We start from the raw sequence: 22,887 nt of genomic DNA, 5'->3' as shown, positions 1-22,887 counted from the left end.
TAGGTATATATATTGTATTTATATACATACATATATAGAGATTCCGTTTGTATGTGTGGCGGCATAACCAGGCAGTCAATGTCAAGCCACAGAGACTATTAAATACACACGCAGGCACGCAAAAGTGCTGAGAAACAAAGCCAAGTCTAAGAGAAAAGGCTAAGGCAAAAGCTGATGCTGTTGGCAGGAGCAAAGAACAGGAGCAAAAAGGAGCAAAGGCAGCTTCCATAATTCGCTTGACGACTCTGAAATCGTGGGGAGTAAAAGCCATTAAAGTAACAACCAGGCACAGCACGTTTTTACGGCTCTCTGTGCGTGTGTGTGTAGGTGTGGATGGGGTGAGCTGGTCTGTAAAGGAGAAGCTGTTGCTATTGTTGTTGTTGCTGTTGTTGTTGGTGGTGAAACTCAATCGTAAGCGCAGCAGCAGCATCATAAACGACGGCGTCGGCATTTAGAAAGCGCAGATATTCCTGTCAAAACGATAAGCGCGCCTTAACAGTAGCAGGAGTAGGAACAGTAGCAGCAGCAGCAGCAGCAGCAGCAGGAGCTGACACTGGAACTGGAGCAGCAGCAGCAGCAGCAACAGACAAGCTAAAGATGCACTACAAGAAATTGTGAAATGCTTTTAAAACCAATTTAAGAATATTTAAATAAAATATATATTTGAATTTTATATTGAAAATTTTGTTAAAATAGAAGTAGATATATCAAAAGAGATCACTTAATTTATGTTATATGAAATATTGAATAAATATTTTATTTTGTTGATTTTGTCCTTATAAGTTATTGGTATATAATGATGCAACTTCAGAGAGAAGTTTAAAGAGGCCAAGCTGAATTCTTATTTCCTTTAATCTTTTTTAATAAGATTAAGAAATTAACTAAAAATTATAGAATAATTTGTTAAGTATAGAATCTAAATTTTCGTATACCAACTTTTCCTTTGCTAAAAACAAAAGTCAATCATAATTTTATTCCAAATTGTTGCCTCCCCTTTGTCTATATGTACTTTTCACTCAAGGTTTTCTCTCAGTGCAAGCTGACAGGATTTTTATGCCAAGTGCTGAGCAGCGTCTTTAAACGTTTTGTGGCTAAAATTGCCGCTGGAAGAAGGGCTATGGCAATTGCCCACCCGCCACGCCACGCCACGGCACACCAGGCCACACGAAGCCACATCGCACCACGGCTGTCTCTGCCGCTGCCCCGCCGCTGCCCCGCTGCCCCGCTGCTGTCCTGCTGCTGGTGATGTCGCCTGTCTGGCATTGTCATTTATGTATCTATTCGAAGCGGCTTTCTTGCATTGCTTAAATGCCTTACGGTAATTTCATTCACTTACGTTCACATAACTTGCAGAACTCACGTATTCGCATTCGCAATCGCATTCGCACATTTTGAAAAAGGGCGGCATGGTGGATGGGGGCGTGTTGGAGACTCGCTCAAAGTTATGGGCGCGGCGTAAGGTGCGTAATGACATTCGTGTGATAAGCCACACGCACGCGCCTCCAGGACATTTACTGAGACAGCAACAGCAGCAGCAGCAGGAGCAGCAGGAGCAGCAGGAGCAGCAACAGCGACTTTCAAATGCAGCTAATGAGGCAACGGCTGCGGCATTAACAACAAACAAATATGTACATAAATCTTTAGAGTTGGCTATTATTGTTGTTGCCATAGCCATGGCCAAGACAATCTGGATGGCCGACCGAAAAAAAAAAATATGGATTGCTGCCTAATCACCTACAGAGCTGGGCTATTGGTATAGCGCGCAGTAGTTGGGGGTCCACATTCACCTAAGCCGCACAAATCCCCAAAAATATTTCACAAGTTTATCCCCTTAGGTGGCATTTCGAAAAGTACAGCAAAAAAAAGAAAAACAACGGAACGTGTTGCAGTTAGCAATGATAGACTAGATGATACCCTTAATGCCAAGTCAAGATGCAACAAGGGAGAAATATTCCTAATTTATGTTTGATAAATGTCAAATGTTGATGGGGTGGAGTAATGCAGAGAAATATGATGTTGATGAGAAAGCTGATAGTGGTGAGTGGGATGAGAGAGGAGCATAAGAATGATAATGGGGACGGCAATAGGAAAATTGATGAACTCATCCTGAGGAATATGACAATGATGATAATAATGACAATGATGAAGTTGATGATGTTGCGGGTAATGATTAATATGACTATAATGATGATGATGGCAATGATAGTTATACATAAAAAGTATACAAGTCTTTTTCTGACTGCCATATTAGACAAACAACGGGACTGACAAACATACTATATCATTCCTCATCAGCTCACATTGATCAAGCTTTCATATAGTCTGGATGCTGCCACGCTCCATGCTTTCCAACAACGGACAGACAAACAGATGCCATTAACTCATTTCTAATCAAATTTATGCCATATGGTCTCGGCCACGCCCCTGCCTACCTTCTGTAACATGCACTTGAACACAATCAGCATACTCAGTGGAGACGATTGGTCTGAATTAAGGGTATCTGCCAAAAAAAAAAAAAAAGAAGAAAAGAATAAATAATAGAAGCAAGAGACCAGCTCCATCGGCATCAGCACGTTAATCAAAATGTAAGGACACCCAGCCCCCCGCCAGCTCTGATCGCAATGGCAGCTCTCGGCTTCCAGCTTCCAGCTTCTGGATAACCGCATCCGTATCGCCTTCTGCAGACACTTGAGTCGAGGCCGAAAAATTTTAATGGCTCAATAAAAATGCCATTTGCGCTGGCAGGCGAAGGCCCAAACGCAAAAGAAAAACTTTGGCTTTAAAAGGTAAAAAAAAAATATCGAGAGAGTGAGAGAGAGAGAGAGAGAGAGAGAGAGTGAGAGAGAGAGGAAAGCGAAAACAAAGCTTAACACATTTCGCAGCCAAATGCTTATCTAATCAGCGTTAAGTAATCCTTGACACCTGAGATGCCCGCAGCCAGGTAGCCCAGATGTGCCCACATAGCCAGCCAGCCAGAGAGTCACCCAGAGAGTCAGCCAGAGAGTCAGCCACCCACAGTCAACTTCCGCAAACGGCTTTCAGCTGTCAGAGCAGATTAATCTGCAATTGCCAAAGATTTCCGCTTGAAATCGAATCAAATGTAAATCAGCTGCAGCAGTTGCTACCCCAGTGGGGCTGGGAGCTGAAGCGTGCGGCGTGTGGGGCGGGTGGGGCGTGAGGCGTGTTGCGGCGGTTGAGTTGGGGTCTCAGTTGCCCAGAACTAGTTGCACATCGTTTATTGGGCATTTATTTTTGCCACCCATTTTGTTTGTGGCGCGCGCTTTATCAAACAGAAAATTTAAAAAACAAATAACAACAGCAACACACCAGCAGCCACAACTACAACAGCAGCAACAACAACAGCAACAATAAGAACAACAACAACTGCAGCCATTAATTTTTTATTGTTTCTTCGAAAAGCGATTTCATGCCTTTACACAGATTTTCCCAAACATTTAAAAGTGCGAAAAGATCAAAGCGAATTCCAATTCCAACTTATTGTCCCTGGCCATGCGCACCACCACCCTGCCCCCCTCGCTCTTTAGGTGCGGGCGGGGCTGCCCCTAATCCCAATCCAACTTAACCCCCTTAGCTTTGCTTAACAAGCTGCGTCACCATTGCAATCGGCTGTTCCTGACTGCAGCATGCGGGCTCATAGCTCAATGAAGTGCAGCTGAGATTTGAATTTGATGTTTGGTGGGGCTCACAAATCTTAGAGATATGTAGCCACGCCCCAAAGACTGTATAAGTATGTATACGTTTTATTTCATTAAAACAAATCTGTAAATTATATAAATAGCAGTTTGAGGAGATGAATTATCTACCTATTTATCATCAATATCCTCTATCATACACTTATGTATCTACATATGTCTAAATCTACCACCCATAATCTATCTATCTATCTATCTTTCCATCTATCTGTCAATCTATCTATCTATCTATTTATGTATCTATCATCTATTTATTTATGTATCTATCTATCTTTCTATCGATCTATCTATCAGCTATCTATCTATTTATCTATCGATCTATCTATCTATCTAGCTATTTATGTATGTATCTATCTTTCTATCGATCTATTTATCATCTATCTATCGATCTATCTATCCATTTACCTATCTATCTATCTTTCTATCTATCTATATGCCTATCTATTTATGTATCTACCTATATATCTATCTATCAATCTATCTGTCTATCTACCTATCCATCTAGCTCTCAATTTACCTAGGCTACCCTCCTGCCTCATTCACCTTCATCTTAGTTATCTAAACATTCCACATAAACCAATATACTCTTCATGCATTTGCTGAGCGAGCATACCAACTATAAATTCTCTAGCTCCAGCCCTAGACCCAAACCTAGCCTTGTTATGCTCCACTGCCCTGCTCCACTCCCGCTCCCTAGCTCAACAGCTCTGCCGCTCTGCTGCTTGATGATGTGGCGTATTTGCTTGTAAACATTTGACGAGTTCCAGCTTTGGCAAAACAAAAACCATATTATAATAATAATAGCAAAAATAATAATAGAGGGTATCAGCAGCAGCAGCAGCAAGAGCAACAGTAGAAAAAACTAGTCAATATTTCAGGCCAGCTGCTGAAAGTCGGCCAGGACCTAGGCCTAGGCTATGGTTTCTGTACCCGTTACCAAATTAAATCAGCAGCAACTGTTTCCTCGACTTTTGCTGCTGCTGCTAGTGCTGCAAACTGATTTTTTGCTAGCGTTGCCAAACCGCATATCAAACTGTCGACCATTTACCATTGGAGCTACAACGAGGTGCGGGCCGTGCCAAGTGGTTTTGGCTGCCTCTTGTTTTCATAACAGTGCCCCAACCCACCTCCCACCACCTCATTCGCTCCCTTCCCATGTGTATGCGTGTGTGTGTGTGTGTGTGTGTGTGTGGAAAAACTCACCCCGACTAACTTTTGACGCCACTCTGTCTGCCGCGCCACGCCTTGGCGGCTCTCTTCTCTGCCTCTGCCCGTCTCTCATCTACATTTCTCTCCTCTGCCCTCCTCTCCTCTTCTCTCCTGTCCATTTGTCTGTACAAAAATTCATAGATGCATTTTTTATGGAATACCCTTTCGTTCAGGTCCAAGTGCCAAGCCTATCAAGCTGCCTCAGGCTATGCAGAATGCCCGGCTTTGCTCGGCCACCAAGTCGGACGGCTTTATTTTTTTTATATAGATTCCGTCTCAATGACCAAAAAAAAATATGACAAATAAATTCCAAAAATACGTCAAATAAATTCTCTGAATATTTATATTTTAATTTCTAGAGTACTCACACTTCGACGTGCCAAAGTCTAACGCAACATTGTTATATCGTCACTTGTATTGGGGCGGGGGGCGGCTGCAGCAACCGCTGTATCGGGGGCAACTAGCTCGAGTTGTTTACACGTGCTTTTGATGCGATGCGTGTGTTCCGTATAGCCCGCGACTCCAGTGCCCCTTCGGCTCCCAATCCGTTCCACGTTCCATGTTCACTGCATGAAGTTTTGCGTACTCGATTTTTTTTTATTATTATTTTATTTACATACAAACACACACACGCACACACACACACACATACATGCTGCTGCCGATTACCAAGTGCAGCAACTGTCCCCTCTCTATGCCCTGCGCTCCCTCTATACCACTCTCTCTCTTCCATACACATACAGCAGCCGACTGCCAAGTGCAGCAGCTGCCCTCCCGCCCCCTCTCCCTTGCTCTAACTTTTTCCCATGAAAATAAACACGAGCTGGTTCACGGCAGTCGCCAAGATGTCTGCGCTTTGCTTTGCTTTGCTCTGCTTTGCTTACGCTCGTCTCTCCACCTGGGGGCGGTACGGAGGCGGGGCTGTCAGGATGTGCCAGGATGTGTTGCTTGCCTTGTTGCCGCATTTTAATAATGCATCGAAATGAAAGTGGCTGTCAACTAGAGATTTGACAGCTGCTTTGTCGCATGACAAGGATCGATGATGAAGACAGGTGAGATATGCACACACATACACACAGTCTCGCTCTCTCTCTCTCTCTCTCATACGCATACCTGACAATTGAACCTAGTGGGAATAGCAGCTTTTGTTGTTGATAATTAGCTAAGCCATAAGGAACGGTAAAAATGGGGGCCCGCGCTCATTAGCAATCGACTCGACTCGGCTCTATATATAAGTCATAAATGAAATAAATCTCCCAGCTCAGTCGGATGGCATAAACACGCTTTGAAGTGCAAATTACCCGCGGGGTCAGCCAATCGAACTCAGTTGGAGGGCGGGGCGGGGCGGGTTCCGAGGCGGCTGTATCAGAGGTCGAGCACAGGAGGCAGTTAACAATGCTCGGTCATAATACATCTTTGAAAATCTGTTTAATGGCCAAGCCGAACCACTTGAGAAGCTTTTGAAGCTGTCGATATTCTAAATTTAAACAAATAAACAAACACACTTACACACACACACACAAAGGCACCTGGACTGTTGTTGAAAGTTTATTGTTTTTGAAAAATGAAAAGGAAAAAAAAAACTGTTTCTTTGCACCTTGAGCATCCGTTAATTTGCCACTTGAAAAGTGCAAATCTTTTGATTGATTGTCAGCAAAACAAATCGAGTGAAGAAATCGGCATTAGCGCTTTCTTATAGATCATATCAAACAGTACCCCCAACGCACCCCACCTGTGCATCGGTAATTACCTGTGGCCATTCGATACGGAAACAATTAGCACCTTCAAATTTATACACCTGATTCCCTAGCTGTTGTTGATTCTATAATGGAACTCAATCAATTTTGGATTCTTTAATAATTGAAGCAAATGCAAGTACTTTTATTATATACATATACTCATATATGATTGAATATAGAATTTCCATTTCTATTGAGCGCGTATTTGAAAAACGTCAATACCCGACTGCAAATCTCTTACTCATTATTAAATATTTTCAGCAATTGCTGTGGCTAGACATATTAACAAGATTGGTTTATAATAACAATTAAAATATATTTCTTTGTTGAATATTATGAAATGAACATTGCGCCATTTCTATTTCGTAAACAAATTATTTATGCTGCAAAAGCCAAAGATTGAATACAAAATATTTATTTAACGCAACTACATATTAAAAAACAAGAAATAAAAATTTATTTTTATCATAAAGCTAACCTTACATAAACTTGAGGAAATATGGCTTGTGTACTATATAATCTATATATATAAAAGAAAGTTGTGTAAAAGTGAAGACTGCTTATAACTTGATTTGGGCTGAACCAATTTTCATGGTTTTTGATTTGTTGGATTTGTCTCCGCAACGAGTTTAGTATAGGGTCTTAAAAATACTGAAAAAATTTGCCGAATACTTGAAAAACGCGGTTTTTTCCCCAAATGTTCAAATTTTTTTTATACCCAGTAGGCTTGGTAACAGTGACAGTTTTGACAATAGTGTAGAAGTAAATAAACAAATGTAGTCAGTCAGTCTACGGTCTCCTGACCTCGAGCAGACCTGACTATTCAAAAAAAAAAAAAAAAAAAAAAAAAAAAAAAAAAAAAAAAAAATTTTCAAATCAAAAGGAAAAATATTTCAAATCAAAAATCTGCAAAAAATCAAAAGATTAAAACCTGACTGTTCAAAAAATAAATAAAAAATTAAAAATTCGAAATTAAAAAAAAAAAAAGGTAATTATTAAAAAGTGTATTTTTGGCTTTTTATATTTTCGGACTTTTAAACTTTATAAATATTTCAAATCAAAAATCTGCAAAAATTAAAAAAAAAATCAAAAGATTAAAACCTAACAATCAAAAATAAATAAAAAATTCAAAATTCGAAATTAAAAAAAAAAAAGTTAATTATTAAAAATTGTATTTTTGGACTTTTACAAAAGCTAAATATCTCGAAAGTTCAGGTATTTGTTTGTCTCAAACATAAATTTGTGTAAATTATTTATATTTATACTAGCTGGCCCGGCAAACGTTGCATTGCCCTCTATATTATTTCTAGGTAATAAATTGTTGAAAGCTATGTTGTTCAGGCTGGGATACACTGATAAATTTATTAATCGGATTTTCATTCAAGCACCTTGTTGTAAACGACATTCTTCGTTTTTTGGTCGGGTGCAAGAACAAATAATGCGGATCGTTTGCCAACACGTGAGCATGCCACGTACAATTGACCATGAGAAAAACACGCATTTTCTAGATTGAGGCCACAAATAGTCAAAGATTGGCCCTGTGACTTGTATTACTATAAACATAGAAAATGTAAGAACAAAAAATTATTTCAAGTGATGAAAGCAGTAGTATAATATATGTATTAGAATATATTGTGTATATATTCTCTATGATATAGAGATATGATAGTCTATATCCCTCAATATATACGTATATATTTTATTATATTTAATATGTTATCTTATCCAGCAAAAACAACTCCACTTGTATGCGCAATTCGCAACAATTTCTCCAAGTGTTTGTACAAGTTTAATGTGAAGTCTCCCAGGTACACTAAAAGACATTTAACAGCTCATTTAGAGAATGCTTAACTGTAGTTAACTGCAGGTAGCTTAGCCTGACCTTCACCTCTACAGCGCCAACTGGGAGCACACCTGCTGGAAAGACAAATGCTAACATTTGACAGATTTGCTCATCAATGGACACGTGACGATATCGAAGCTACTGTCTTAAGAGCTCTATCAAGAGAAATACTTTATATATATATATATGTATGTATATATAGAGATATATATATAGTTGGGGTTGGGGGCACGCAACTAGTGTCAAGAATCGCATAAATTTCCGATTTCGTTTTGGGGCATACAAAATACCATTTTTGGACTCCTGAAGTGTGCCATTTAATGGCCACCAAAGGTCACGTTCACACCATCCTAATGGCCAAAATGCCGTGGATGGTTGGGGGCGCCCAACTGACAATTCAGGTAATGTGGATAATTTGCTGTCAATGATGTGTAACGCCGCCAACAGCAACAACAACAACAACAAATCTTTATGATGATGAACAGAAGGAGGCTGAATATATAGCTGCTCGTATTTGTTGTCAAACAACGAAGCCGGCTGCTAATAGCCCAGCTTCTCAGTTACTCCAGGGGTACTATAAATAAATGCCCAACTAGCTGTTAAGAGCAGGGAAATACATACATATTGTCGATCGACGACCGCAAGAGCTGTGTATGAGGGATGGCCTGATAGATGCTTTGTTATTTCCATTTAACTGCAACTGTGAGCAAATCAAATTTTGACAAGCTGTTGACTTCTTGGTTAGCTGCTAACAGATCCATAGAATCACAGATCAAAGTCTATAAACTCCATAAATCAATGGCATGGACATCAGGGCATCAGTCGGCAAGATGTCACGCACTAAACTATAAATGCAATTGTGGTTTATTCTGTGATACCCATTGAAATTGCAGCTATAGGGTACATTGATGTCACAGAAAGTGGGAGAAGTGACGGTACTTTTGATCTATATGCTAGATAGGCACGATCAGCTGAGTGTTAGTCTAAGCTTCTCGATATTATAGTAAGCAGAAAATGATATGATTGGGCTTCGCCTGACTTTCTCTCTGAGATCTTGAGTACAATATAAGAATGTATATATGTATATTCTAGACAAGCACAGCCTTAGTCTTAGTGTTAGCTTAACTATCTAACTATATATCATATGCAACAGAAAATAATAAATTTCTTTAAATATCATACCATGATAAATCCTTTTAAAACTGTCAACTAGATACTAAGTATATGAAATAGCAGCTCCTCACACTAAAGCCAGGGTATATTCTGGTCTGGCATTTCCAGCATACGCAGACTTGTTTTTTTACGATGAGCTACTAGGAAAACAATGCGAACGTGACTAACCGATCGAGCGACCGATCGATCAGATCACAACAAAACCAAAACATTGTTCTTTTGTTTCAGAGCGCAATAAAACGTAAATTATATATCTACATATATTTACATATATATCTATGTAGAGATCTATATATTTGTTTCCAATACTATTCACAACATAGTTCTAAAAATAAGCAGCAGACAGCAGATCAATTGAAGAACCACGATCCAGAGTAAAGTCTGTCTAGGATACACCCATTGTTTTATGACCCATTTTGAACGCGGTAAGCGATCGTAAAATCTTTTGCATTCCCAGGCAGAGAGACAGAGCGAGAGAGAGAGCGTGAAAAATCCTTTTTGTACTCCAGACTCGAAAGACATATGTGAACTTCAATTGGTCTTTGGTATTTGGTATTGATTGTTTTTATTTCCTTTAAATGAGACTGACTCTGCTTTCTAGTGGAGTCCATTGCCATGCAGTCGATCGTAAAACAGTTTGTAGTTCGTCCTGTGTTTTAAATGTATACAACAATCATTTTACGACCTTCGACTTTCGCTTCACTCTTTAGGAACTGTGGGCGCACTTGACTCCCAGACTCCCAGACCAGCCAAATAGTACTCCTATAGAGTGCGCTTGTGAAAGGTCGTAAAACCTAAAGGAAATTGGAATATGCTCACAGATAGCAGCTGAAGAGATAGACCTCGTTTATCTCCAACAGCTCATATTTTTATAGTTACCCAAAATTAAAAAAAAAAAAAAAAAAAAGACAATTTTGATAGATATTAAATGGAGTATTCAGATGAATAAAGACTTCTATAAAACAAAACATATTATTTTACGTTGTCATAATATAGATACAGAATAGAAGAGATAGCATTAATTGATCAATTCCCATTCTAATCCGTTTTGTTTTTAATATACAATATTTTATAATTAAAATTTTACTAAATAAATTTTATAATCAAAATATACATATTGCTTATAATAATGAAGTTAAATATATTTTTAAAAATTTAAAAAAATTTTGTAATTTAAAAAAAAATATATTAATTAGATATTAACAGATATAATAATAGAATCTATTTTTATTAAATAATATATATTAAATGCGATATAAATAATTTTGTAAAACATTGTAATACATTAATCAATTGTCTTTATTTTATACTATTATGTATTTATTTAGTTTGTTCTAGGATTTTCATAATTATCTACAGCAAAGAAGAAAATCACGCTAGTTTACTAGACTTTAAATAAACATTCAGCTAGTTATTTAAGTTACAGAAATTGCATTGTTTAAAGTTTAATTGTGAGAATCTAAAGAATTCTCTATTTTGCGTTGCTTAAATCTCATTTGTTGAAAAATTTGTTAGCCACATTTGTATATAAAGAAATTTGAATGCTTTTCAATACACACCCACATGAAAATTCATTGGCTCCGCCCACAACAAGAAAATTCAGGCAAATGAGCAAAGATCTTCAGCAGAGAGATGGCATGTGTGTGTGTATGAGTAAGTATGGGTAAGCGTGTGTAAAGAGAGTGACGCCCATGCTAGGAGTCATATGCACCAATAACATGTGTGCATCAAGTCCATATAGTCGTTGTATGTAGATAGAAGAGGAAGTGTTGTATTCCTTTTGAAATTCATACAATAATTATAGGAAATAGAACCATAGAAAATTAGCTAAGGATCAGTGTAAGAATTTCTAAGCAGATTCTCTCTTTATATTTGCATACTCGCCTGCATACTCTGCCTCTCTCTCTCTGTCACTCTCTCTCTATCTCTCTGCTTAAGTATTCGTGTATTTATAGTCTCTGTGTGCTCTATGTGCGTGGCTTGAGTATGTGTGAGTGTGTGCTCTATTCACAAATACTTTGGATTTTCACTTGCAAGTGCTCTACCCTCCCACAAAAAAATCAATTTAATTGTCGATCGGTCTTCAAGGCGTACGCAACGCGTATCGGTTTAAGAAACTGAATTAAAATATAAACTGCAAGAAAAATTATTTTAAATAACGCCAAGTGGCGCCACAAAATAACCATACATATATGTTTAGTAGCAGTAGCATATATTTAGTAATATCTGCTACATCTTATATCATATATAAAAGAAGAAAATCAAAGTTCTGAAAGGATTTTCCTAAATTTCCCTTAAATATGTTACCTACATCATGTTATACAACTCCATCAGCTCTACAGGATAATGAGCAGTTGGTGAACTCTTTGCTGGCCTGTCCAGATTATCTGCGCGTCGGTCATCCTTTGGCTGCGAATGCCGTCGGAGCTGTCAGTATGGATGGATTGCCATGCAACAGTTTCCCATCTGCCTTCTATTACAATAATATGGATAGTTTTCTGGCTCTGCACAATAATATTTGGACTCTACCCATCTCCTTTCTGCACAACAATCATCGTCCGGAGAAACCGCCTTTCTCCTATATAGCCCTCATCGCCATGGCCATAAGTAGTGCACCCAATCAAAGATTGACACTGAGTGGCATTTACAAATTTATAATGGATAAGTAAGTGTGATCATGATATAAAAAATAGATAGAGAATAGATTGATATACAACATAGATACGTAGATCGATATGGAGAGAGATAACAGGCTATAAAAATATGTATTGGTATATACATGTATGCCTATAAGATTCTTGGAAAGCTCGGTTCCTATTTGCTCCTATGAATTTCAATGAACACGAAGGAATATCTATTATTCTAAATAATCCATCAAAATTGATAGCTCAATTTGGACAAACGAGAATCTCATTTAATTTTGTATTACAATATTTGAGTCTTAAGTCTTGATATTTCATACATCTAAGCTAGACTATTCTATTCTCCTATATTCTTCGAATCAATTAAAATCTTAAATTCAATTTAAATTTTAGTCCGTATTTCATCCATTTAATCAATTATAACAAAAAAAATTTAAAATATATTGAACACCTGAGATACATATGTATATAGCCTGCTTAGTCAGGTAGAACTATACATAAATCTAGTAAATAATGTTGCAAATCTTATTAAACTCAGATAGACATACATTTAACGATCAGTAGTTAAATAGCATTTTTACCATGAAAACAATTATTCAATCTACAATCGTTATATCTCAAAAACCTGCTTGCAATAGGAAAAACTGCTTTAAAGCGTAAAAATTTTTATTATACATATTATATTACATATTTCAGCCTTTTTAAACCTTTTTATTTACTTTAAATCAGGACATTAAACTGGTTTTAAATTGATTCGAAATAAAAGAAAAAATAAAAAATAATACAAAATATTATATCTAACGGCATTAAAATAGTTCAAATACCATTTTCATTTTTCTGTTTGTTTACAAGTCACATATAAATAATAATAATTCTTAATTATCTACATACATATATGCATATATGCACACAATATATGTATTTAACTTGCCATTAAAATAAACATAAAATATGGAACTCAAGTTTTGAAAATAAAAACAAATATATAGAGTATATATATATAATTGCCATTCATAAACAAGTTGAAGATGTCAAAAAGATTTTTGATTTAAATTTTGACGTCGTATTACATTTGGCGCACTTCCAGTTTGGGTCGATAAACCATACGAGATGATTAACTTTATCGGACTTTAAAGCTGATCAACAGAATATATTCTTATATATATCTTTCAGATTCCCGTATTATCGTGAGAATAAGCAAGGCTGGCAGAACTCCATACGGCATAATCTCTCGCTCAACGATTGCTTTGTGAAGGTGCCGCGGGATAAGAACACCATCGAGGATAACGATAGCGCTGGGAAAGGCAGTTACTGGATGCTGGATGCCTCCGCCACGGATATGTTTGAGCAGGGCAACTATCGAAGGCGACGCACCAGACGAAGGCACTGCTCGTCGAGCAACAATCGCTACGAGCGAGAGCCGGGCAAGGTAAGCACAACGAGTCTTCAATCAGCAATCGTTATATACTAATAAATTTCTACTCCTAGCACGATTCCAGTGCCAGCAATGATGGCAGCAATGGGGAGGTTCGATCCTCGACCGACGCCTTGGCTGACTTTGACGTCTTCTGCAGCGATGCCAGTGCAAACTCTGCTGCACTGCGTCCTAATTACTCGGATCGCATCACAGAGCTGCATCGACAGTATCTCTCCGTATCCTTCGGTTTCAACAGCCTCTTCAACAACGAACCAACGAGCAGGAGTTTAAAGGACAGCAATGCAGCCACCGACAGGCCATGCTCGAGTAGAACTGCAGAGCAGAGCACATCGGATAGCGCCTTGCGTGAAGATCTACATTCCCCAAGCGCCTTTACTCCTACGCCGGCTGGACGAGAGGCGACACTAAACGTTGACGCATTCAAAGGACTTCAACAGCTGCTCGACACGACGAATAGATCAAAGACGAACACACTCTTCACAATTGAAAACATTATTGGCAAACCATAGCAATCATTAAGAATTCTAATTAAACATGTTTTAAATCCAATAACACATGTCTAATCACTTAATTATGCGGATTATATCAGAAATACATCAAAAACCAACATTGAAGTCCCAAAGCCAAAGTGTACAATAATCAAATTTGTCGCATGTTTTTAAATCAAAATGACAATATTTTTAGGACTTTCTTTTAACTTGTTATTTTTTTTTTATTCCTCGAGTATAAAACAACTCCTCAGTTTCCCCATTAAATACATTTATTCGGGCTTCTTAGCCGAAACCTGAGACGGCTTCTTGGCCTTCGTTTGAACGGGTTTCTGGGAACGCAGGACGGCAGAGGCGCGACGCAGAGCAGCCTAAAAACAGAAAAATTGTGAAATATTAATAAAATTTTACAAAGCATAGAATATCAATATATAAATATATATCAGAAGGAATTCTCGACACGTCTATTTCAGAGATCTTGGTAGAGTAAGTTCATCACTTGGAGGAAATGGCTATATAAAAGCAATTAAAGCCGTATTACCTGCAAGTAAACAAAAAATAATTGTTCCGTTAATATTTGATAAAAAAAGAAATCGTAATTAATGGATATTTAAAAAGAATCAGTTTCAATTTTCAACACAAACCTTCAGCGATCTTGGTAGTAAATTATTCTAATATCATCACAACATAATAGATTTCTAAGAGTAGTAAGATAATACTATTTATTTATCTACCTGTGTCAGATCCTTGCGGTATTTGCTTCCGGTCAAAAGGTTCTTCAGTTTCTTCAAGGAACGACGGGGACCAGCCTTGAAGTTAACGCGCACCGTATTCTTAGCAGGACGCTGGGCATATTTTCCCTTCTTCAAGACAGTAGTGAAGCCTTTCTTATCAGCAGCGGGCACTACGCCAACAGTTTTCTTATGCACAACACCGCTGTAGCGATAAGAGCTCACATTAGCCAAGTTATTGGGCTCCTAAAAATGAGAAGACATACATTTCTGTTAGTTATACAGTTTCCTTACAATTCTCCACAAATGCTGTTTGCCAATTCTTTTGTCAGATTTACGTTACTATCATGTTGTATTCAAATATCATTGTGAATATTTATAAATTGGAAACATCATTTAAAAGAAGGGGATTATATCGAATTCAAATTCGAATTATACTAACTGTGCTGAAGGGTTTCTTCACATCGCGCTTCTTCAACAAGAAGGCGTTGTTGTTGCGAATGATCAACCAATTGAGGTGCGAAGAGGTTGCCATCGTTCGTCTGCAAGAGAGTGGAATGAAATATATTAAAATCGAATCATAAAGTTTGCCCATATGTTTTTGAAGCATTTTTCAGTCTTGGGTGATGAATATAGTCTTCAATGAACTCTTCCGCCAGATCATTCATCATTATGTGATATATTAACAAGAAGTCCAATTGAAACAATTTACGTACCTTCAGATAGCAATTGAAGCAGCAACGGCAGCAACGGACACACATGAAATAAAAGTAAAAGTAAGTAAAGATTAATAATTACTTCGCATTTACAGTATATAACATTTTTCAATTAGTGGTATCAGTCTTGGGTGATGAATATAGTCTTCAAGGAACTCTTCCGTTGCATCGTTCATCACTGTAGTTACTGTATACCATTCTTTGAATGCCACATGTGCTCACCTTTAAGTCAATAAAGATATTAAATCAGGGCAGACCAGCAGCATCGATAGACACAATATGAAAAGAGAAAATATTTCAATTACTTTTATATAAATATACATCACATGAATAGATGGCTTTTAAAAGGATTCGTCAGTCTTGGCTCACGAATATCGTCATTAAAGGAATCTTCCGCCAATTCATTCATTATGGAATAAAGTGAATTCCTAACAGCAGAAGCAGCCGCCATACACGTGTAGAGGTTAACACGAAGGTTTTACCTCGAATATAATGCACAAATGGAGCCATATCTAAGCGATACAATTCACGCCTATAGCACTTGAACATAACTACTATGTATTTATAATATTCACTACACTGTGCAAGCTATAACTTAACCAATTCAAGACATAATGCAAAATGCCCACCTTTTCTCGTTGAAAGACAAGCAGGAAAGAAATATGGCAGATACAGCGCAAAGTGAACTTGGCTGCGATTAAGCACGCAGACTTGCAATGGAACGCGTACCGATATGCATCAATTAACCATCATGCTCGGCAGCTATATCGATGTTTAGAGCCATCCCTAATTGTCAGACACATTTCCGAAGCTCTACTCGCAAAATAAAGTTAAATTACAGTTAAATTCAAGTAAAGAATTGTATTAAAACATTTCAGACAGATTTTGTTTTAGGCTGTGGTTTCTTTTTATTGTCGTATGTCCATCCAGAATTTAAACACTCGTGGTAAGCAGAGTTAAACTACACGTTTTTATTTCCCCCACTCCATACGCTCGTAATTTACACACATGCATGTGTATGTATGTGCATAAAAATGGCTGCTCACTTGGGCTAGTCTAGTCATCAACGTGAAGTAACATACATACATATGTACATACAAACATACATATTTATGTAAATGTATGGGGACGTAGGCATGCAGTACGACAGTGATTAACAGATTTTGCATGCATGCATATATGTAAATATGTATATATTTCTTTGTTTATATATATTTTAGACCCCTTTGCTGATGCAATCAAGGGCAATGATGATGACATTCAAGACGGACTCGTGCACATAAGAATCCAACAGAGGAACGGTCGTAAGACATTGACCACTGTTCAGGGCTTATCCGCAGAATATGACTTGAAAAAGATAGTCCGCTCCTGTAAAAAGGTCTTATATTGATATTAGATCTAAATTTGAGTTTAAGTAATCGAGTAAATTTCTTCTTTGTCTAGGAATTTGCTTGCAATGGGACTGTGATTGAACATCCAGAGTATGGTGAAGTTCTGCAATTGCAGGGCGATCAACGTGAAAACATCTGCCAATGGTTGACCAAGGTGGGACTCGCGAAGCCTGATCAATTGAAAGTTCACGGCTTCTAAACTAAATGCCAAGGGAGAAACAAAACGTGTGGATATCCATACAATCTTACACTACACACACACCTACACACTCATATATAAATATATTTATCTAACTTGCTAAAGTTCTTGTTCCGATTAACTACAAATCTTGAAAAAAGAAAAAAAAAAAAAAAACATTTATATAAAGAAAAGCAATAGACCATTAACTGCGAACAATGTTAATCATACAAGTTAAATAAAATTAAATGTTCATTTTAATTAAGTAACCGTGTGTATAGCATCTATCTGTAATATATAAACAAATTGGTCAATTTCAATAGTCCACAATATTTGTATTCTAACAGTTAATAACAACTAGGTTACATCGGCGTCAACTCTGAAGCCGCCATGTTGATGACGTATTTCAAAAAAATATCGAAAGATACGATACCCATGAAAGTCAATTATTATTTATATTTAATACAGTTTACTACCATGGTGTTTTTTAAGTGAGCGTTAAATAATTAAAAAACTAAAAGAAAAATTTGCCGTCGAAAGTAGTGCATATTGCAGATTAATCGATATTGTTGTGTTCAAATTGTATTTTTTATATATTAATATAATTTTAGTTTTACTAATATTAATTAAAATCAGCCAAAATTTAGTAGAGATTAAAATTGTATAGAAGCCAGATCACATAATTTAACGGGCTACTGCCCGTAAATATGTCGAATTAATTAATTAGCTTAACGTCGACCATCTATTATCGATATATTTTGAGCCATCGTACTTCAATTACTCTTTAACCAAAAACTGTCATTGTCTATCGCTCAACCACCACAATCACACATTGTAGTTTTGACGGCAGCAGCAAAAATTGTAACTCACAATTTAATTTATTTAATTCATTAGATGCACAAATTAGGCTGTGTATTCCATTAATTTTTGTTCGTAAAAAATCAAAACGTATTATTTTGTGTACGCGGACTACAGGGAACATCTAGAATTTCGAATAGCAATAGCAATCGCAGTTGCAATCGCTACGAATGCCCTAGCCAGAACCACTGACCAAAGAACACATAGATGAGACATGTAGAACAAACTTTTTCACCACCGAAAAAATGTGCATGCGGGACTACTCAACTTCGTAGTTGCTCGGCTCCGTCTCTTACGGCTCGAGCAGTGAAAATACAACACTACAAAGTCAGTTCGTTGCGAGCGCTGAAACGAGACATTACGATGTATCCCCGCTATGTCTTATTTTATTTTTTCTTACCTTCTCTTTCTGTTTCTCTATGCTCTCTCACATGTACATACGTATGTATATGTATGTACATATGTGCAGACACAATCCAGCAGCGCACAAAAATTAAATTTTGTTCGCGACGATCCTATTTTCCCTTCTGAGTGAAGGGAATACCGAACTCTTAAATGCCCTTGTCGTGCTCATGCAAAATGTTTAGATTTTTATTATTAATAGTATAAAGGGTATGAAAGCGCTGGTGCGCATAAATAATAAGTTTTTGCTTACATGCGCTTGTGTGCCTGTGTACGAATATTGCCTTGGTGCCTGTGGAATAATGTGAGTATATACATATGTAAGTATTTGCACAATACGTACATACATAAATCTTGCCGTGTGCCTGCCACGGGCTTTTAATTGTCATCGGATCAGCTTTGCTGTGAGAGTGCTAAACGACCTTTTATTATTACTTCCTATTCTACCTATTCTTTAATTATTTGCAATTTACGTTTATTTAAAATGTTAATTTTACCAACGATCTTATCAGTTTGCCATTTACAATTTTTTCTAATTAAAATTAAAACAAACTGATTAAGAATAAATTTCCTATGCTGAAAGCAAGGATGAGAGGGGGAAAACCATTCATTATCTAAAGATGATTTTGCTGTAGCGTGCATGCAGTACAGAACAATTTTCTCTTTAATGCGAGCGATGTATGGTTTCTTTTCGAAAATTTTCCTAAATGTTTCGAAATGCAGTTTTATCAAATTGTAAAAATGGTCAGAAGGGGCCTTCAATTTAAGATATCTATTTATGTAATGAAAATTTTTATTGAGTATCAAATACTCAGAAGAACACTGCATTTCGTCTGAGGACTTTAGAAGATTTGTACAAACTTCGCATTCAGTGTTTTGCAACAGTTTGTGCAGAAGATACCCAGCAAAATATCGCAATGCATTTTCATTAAAATCATTTTGAATATTGGCAATGGTTGTATCTAATGACAATTCTATTTCTACATCATCATCTAAAGGTTCAATATCTGATGGAGTGGGACATGAATTACATTGTTCATGAAAAACAGATAATTGGGAACCGCTATCTTTTATAATATTGGCCAACATTAAATCTTCATCTGGAATACAATTTCCAGATACAGAAGTTGATGTCAATATTTTCATGGATAGCATTTTAGATATTATTGTATTGAACTCGAATACTGTTGGATTACTATTTGTTCCTCCCCGACATCTAATCAAATAAAATAAATTTTCCAACGGGTCCTGATTTAATTTGGATGTGGCAACAAAGAATAAATCATTGTTGTTATTCCAAATATCTTCCGCCAAAGCAATTACCGATGAGATTGTTATCAGCATCCCATCAATGCAATATACTTTATGAGGATAATGCAGATTTTGGAAATAATCACGCATTTCCTGAAGATACTCATGGACATTATTATTCTGTCTAAGGGCACATCTATAAGGATTGCTATCAAATATAACATGACTATTTAAGCAATCAAAAAGGTTATTAATTTTATCTATAAATATTGCCGTTGCAACTGCACTGTCTTTGCAATCGGCAAACCCACCTGTTTCGACAACAGTGCGTATCGCAGCAGCTACACTGTGGCTAAAGATTTGTGTTGCTAATTTCACTTTCATTTTTTCAAAGCAATTCGGACTGACATGCTTTAAGGTTAATTTCGGACATAAACGTGTTAAATTCTTGGTCTCAGTTTCATATAATTTTCTAATTATTCCCCATGAAACTGTACCTTCTGGTGTTGAAATATTCTTCTTTAAAAGAATATTTCGAAGGGATTTAACTAGATGCGGTGCATCAAATATGGCAAAAATTTTTTCACCATTAACCTCAAAGCTATGATTATTTAAATCAATACCCCATCTATTAAACACTGCTCTATTATTGGATCCCTGATCGCAAACAACGGCTTTGACATTGAGCCCTAATGCTTGCGACAGTCCAATATTTTCTTCAAATTTTTTTTTTAGGTCAGTATGATTTATGCCACGGGCTGAAACCGTATAGCTTAAAACATACTTCCAGTTCTCAAAAAGCCCCCTAACAAGGAAAACACAGACTTGCTGTCCTAAAAACCTACTTCGTTTTACACCATCGTTTTCAAATCCCTGTATCTCGTCAAGAGATGAATTGTACTGAAGCCCTCTTTTTACTTTGAGCTCATCGCAAACTAATACGGCATATTTTTCTTTGGCGCTCATTTTCTCAACAATGCCCTGCAAATTTTCTAATAAGTCTGGATTAAATCCAGGAACTAAATTTTTCAAAATCGCCCATCGATTTAAAGATTTCTTACATGGGAGTCTTAAATTAAGCACATCCCTAAGATAATCATATGTCCTAGCTGAATAAAAATTAATATTTTGGGCAATCGCCCTTTCAGCACTATTATAGACATGATTATTTTTCAAAAGCATTCTACATAATACTTTTGAATTTTCAGAAACATGAGGTAAATTGTTGATTGTCGTGAAGACATTAACATGTTTTTTTACCTTTCTAATTCTATAAGAATGGTTTCTATATCTAGAAACATTTTTTAAAGCTGAATATTTTTTCTGCAAATTAAGGAGCTCTTCCTGTACTCTTTTAAGCTCTACTTCCATATCATAATGTTTTTTCCTATAATAAACCTCATTTTGCTCTCTTTTTAAGCAATTTAAACAAAAAGAAGACCTACCGACGCTCAAATCTTGCCATAATTGATTTTTTGAATTACATTTAAAGCTCAAAAGGTTCGCTACGTTTTCCTCCTCGTCACTTTCATTTTGAACGCTTTGGTGCTGCTGCTCTGTGGCAGACGACTTATCAAACTCATCAGAAACTTTACCTAAACTATTCTTTTGATACTTATAAGGCTCAATATCCTCTTCTTGAATGTTTATTGTATAAATATCATCATTGATGTCAACAATGTTATTTGAAGGAAAATCTAGATTGCACAAGTGTAGAGTTGGGACTGCATTGACTCTTAACTTACGTTTACCAATATACTTGCGTTCAAAATGCCTGCTACAAATTTTAGCGCATCTCCACTTAAAATTATTAGGTAAATTGCAAGCTTTTATCCACTTATTTAAATAAAATTCTTTTGATGGAAACGAAAATAATCTAACGGGAAAATTAACGGAACTTTTTCTATAACTCGCACCACACGCTTCAATTATACATTTCGCGCCATTTCCTTGTGAATATTTTTTTTTATTTACATTTTTCCCACCAGCAATTGATTTGTGTGTGACACATGCTTCTGCCATAGTTTTAAAAAAAACTTATGTATATAAATTTTGGCACGATTAACAATAGAAAACACTGAAGTGATAATAAAAGGTCGTTTAGCACTCCCCTTTGCAGACTTAATTCGAAATCGCTCGCACAATTAAAAGCCCGTGGCAGACACACGCCAATGTTCACGTATTATGAACATACACACTTACAATATACCACAGGCAGCAAGAAAAGTTTCCCACACTAACACATAATGGCAAATACATGTAAAACGGGACTGCAACGGACGATTGATGAGAATATTGAGAAAGAATTGAGTTTCGCGACGCACACACACTAAAGCCCATACTGTAAATGTGTGTGTGCATGTTCGTTGCGAAAATGTATTCTTTATGTGTACAACTGCCTGTGCAAATTGTAAAGCCCAAAATTTGCCGCCGATCGACCTTGTGCAGTAAAAGCACATACATACATACATTTGCATATGTGTATGTATGTATGTATGGAATGGGAAGATAATTGTCTCTCGATTTAATAGTTTGTAAATTATGTATGGTTTGCATTGTAGAGTGACTGTCAAATGGGCCTTTATGACTTAATATGACATGTGTATTTCATGTCCCATTTGAAGTTTTTATAGTCTGCAACCCGAAATATTCCAAAGCATGTACATATGTCATATGTACATACATACATACATACATATGTATACAGGTGAAACTTACAATTTTTAAAATAAGCATATGTATGTTCATACATATACAGGTCAAGATGACATAAAAATCATGCAAGTAAAAAAAAATATCAAAAGTATTAGGAAGTGCACTTGTCACTTTAGTAGTCTAATTAAATAATGCTCTGTATGTACATAAATGCGATTCTGCAATTTGTATTTCGAACCCTAAATCGTTCACACAATTCTAAGTTGAGGTAGGTCACGCCAATGCTCATATCCCATGCATACACACAAAGACATACACATACGCACATGTAAAGGCACAGAGGCATACAAATGCTTCTACAAGTGATATCCCATAATTGTGAGCATCGCATCTCATGCATACACACAATCAAATGTACATATGTATATACATGTATGTATGTATGTTTGTGAGCACAAAA

General features: G+C 36.8%; 3 protein-coding genes, 3 long non-coding RNA genes and 3 other non-coding genes across 9 annotated transcripts; 3 read left to right on the top strand and 6 right to left on the bottom strand.

Moving 5' to 3' along the window:
- Window positions 1-3,385: 3,385 nt before the first annotated feature.
- On the bottom strand, window positions 3,386-6,008 carry LOC149269024 (uncharacterized). Its single transcript, XR_016270116.1, has 2 exons — window positions 4,917-6,008; window positions 3,386-3,780 (listed from the first exon to the last, which is right to left on the bottom strand). It is a non-coding gene; the product is annotated as an uncharacterized LOC149269024 (long non-coding RNA).
- Window positions 6,009-7,179: 1,171 nt separating this feature from the next.
- On the top strand, window positions 7,180-8,183 carry LOC149269023 (uncharacterized). Its single transcript, XR_016270117.1, has 2 exons — window positions 7,180-7,971; window positions 8,047-8,183. It is a non-coding gene; the product is annotated as an uncharacterized LOC149269023 (long non-coding RNA).
- A 3,556-nt stretch (window positions 8,184-11,739) lies between these two features.
- Window positions 11,740-15,520, top strand: FoxL1 (Forkhead box L1). The gene is made up of 3 exons (XM_018007553.2): window positions 11,740-12,342; window positions 13,493-13,748; window positions 13,808-15,520. Exons 1-3 carry the CDS (start codon window positions 11,978-11,980, stop codon window positions 14,264-14,266), a joined length of 1,080 nt encoding a protein of 359 aa, XP_017863042.1. The 5' UTR covers window positions 11,740-11,977; the 3' UTR covers window positions 14,267-15,520.
- Window positions 14,445-16,463, bottom strand: RpL28 (ribosomal protein L28). The gene is made up of 4 exons (XM_018007556.2): window positions 16,322-16,463; window positions 15,419-15,518; window positions 14,980-15,222; window positions 14,445-14,616 (listed from the first exon to the last, which is right to left on the bottom strand). The coding sequence occupies exons 2-4, from the start codon at window positions 15,509-15,511 to the stop codon at window positions 14,518-14,520; spliced, it is 435 nt and encodes a 144-aa protein (XP_017863045.1). The 5' UTR covers window positions 15,512-15,518; window positions 16,322-16,463; the 3' UTR covers window positions 14,445-14,517.
- LOC149269022 (small nucleolar RNA snoMe28S-C3422) lies at window positions 15,301-15,378 on the bottom strand. The gene has a single exon (XR_016270157.1). It is a non-coding gene; the product is annotated as a small nucleolar RNA snoMe28S-C3422 (small nucleolar RNA).
- On the bottom strand, window positions 15,581-15,657 carry LOC149269021 (small nucleolar RNA CD11). Its single transcript, XR_016270145.1, has one exon. It is a non-coding gene; the product is annotated as a small nucleolar RNA CD11 (small nucleolar RNA).
- On the bottom strand, window positions 15,806-15,881 carry LOC149269020 (small nucleolar RNA CD11). The gene has a single exon (XR_016270146.1). It is a non-coding gene; the product is annotated as a small nucleolar RNA CD11 (small nucleolar RNA).
- A 1-nt stretch (window position 16,464) lies between the features above and the next one.
- Window positions 16,465-17,526, top strand: eIF1 (eukaryotic translation initiation factor eIF1). The gene is made up of 3 exons (XM_018007560.2): window positions 16,465-16,638; window positions 16,913-17,070; window positions 17,136-17,526. The coding sequence occupies exons 1-3, from the start codon at window positions 16,611-16,613 to the stop codon at window positions 17,280-17,282; spliced, it is 333 nt and encodes a 110-aa protein (XP_017863049.1). The 5' UTR covers window positions 16,465-16,610; the 3' UTR covers window positions 17,283-17,526.
- Window positions 16,495-19,149, bottom strand: LOC149269019 (uncharacterized). The gene is made up of 3 exons (XR_016270085.1): window positions 18,520-19,149; window positions 18,132-18,464; window positions 16,495-17,549 (listed from the first exon to the last, which is right to left on the bottom strand). It is a non-coding gene; the product is annotated as an uncharacterized LOC149269019 (long non-coding RNA).
- Window positions 19,150-22,887: the final 3,738 nt, after the last annotated feature.

The sequence above is a fragment of the Drosophila arizonae genome, chromosome 4, assembly GCF_054131065.1.
Source record: "Drosophila arizonae isolate 15081-1271.41 chromosome 4, UAZ_ARI_1.0, whole genome shotgun sequence".
In the NCBI taxonomy this organism is placed as follows: domain Eukaryota; kingdom Metazoa; phylum Arthropoda; class Insecta; order Diptera; family Drosophilidae; genus Drosophila; species Drosophila arizonae.
Note: the sequence above shows the minus strand (reverse complement) of the source record. Positions and strands in the feature narration are given on the sequence as shown.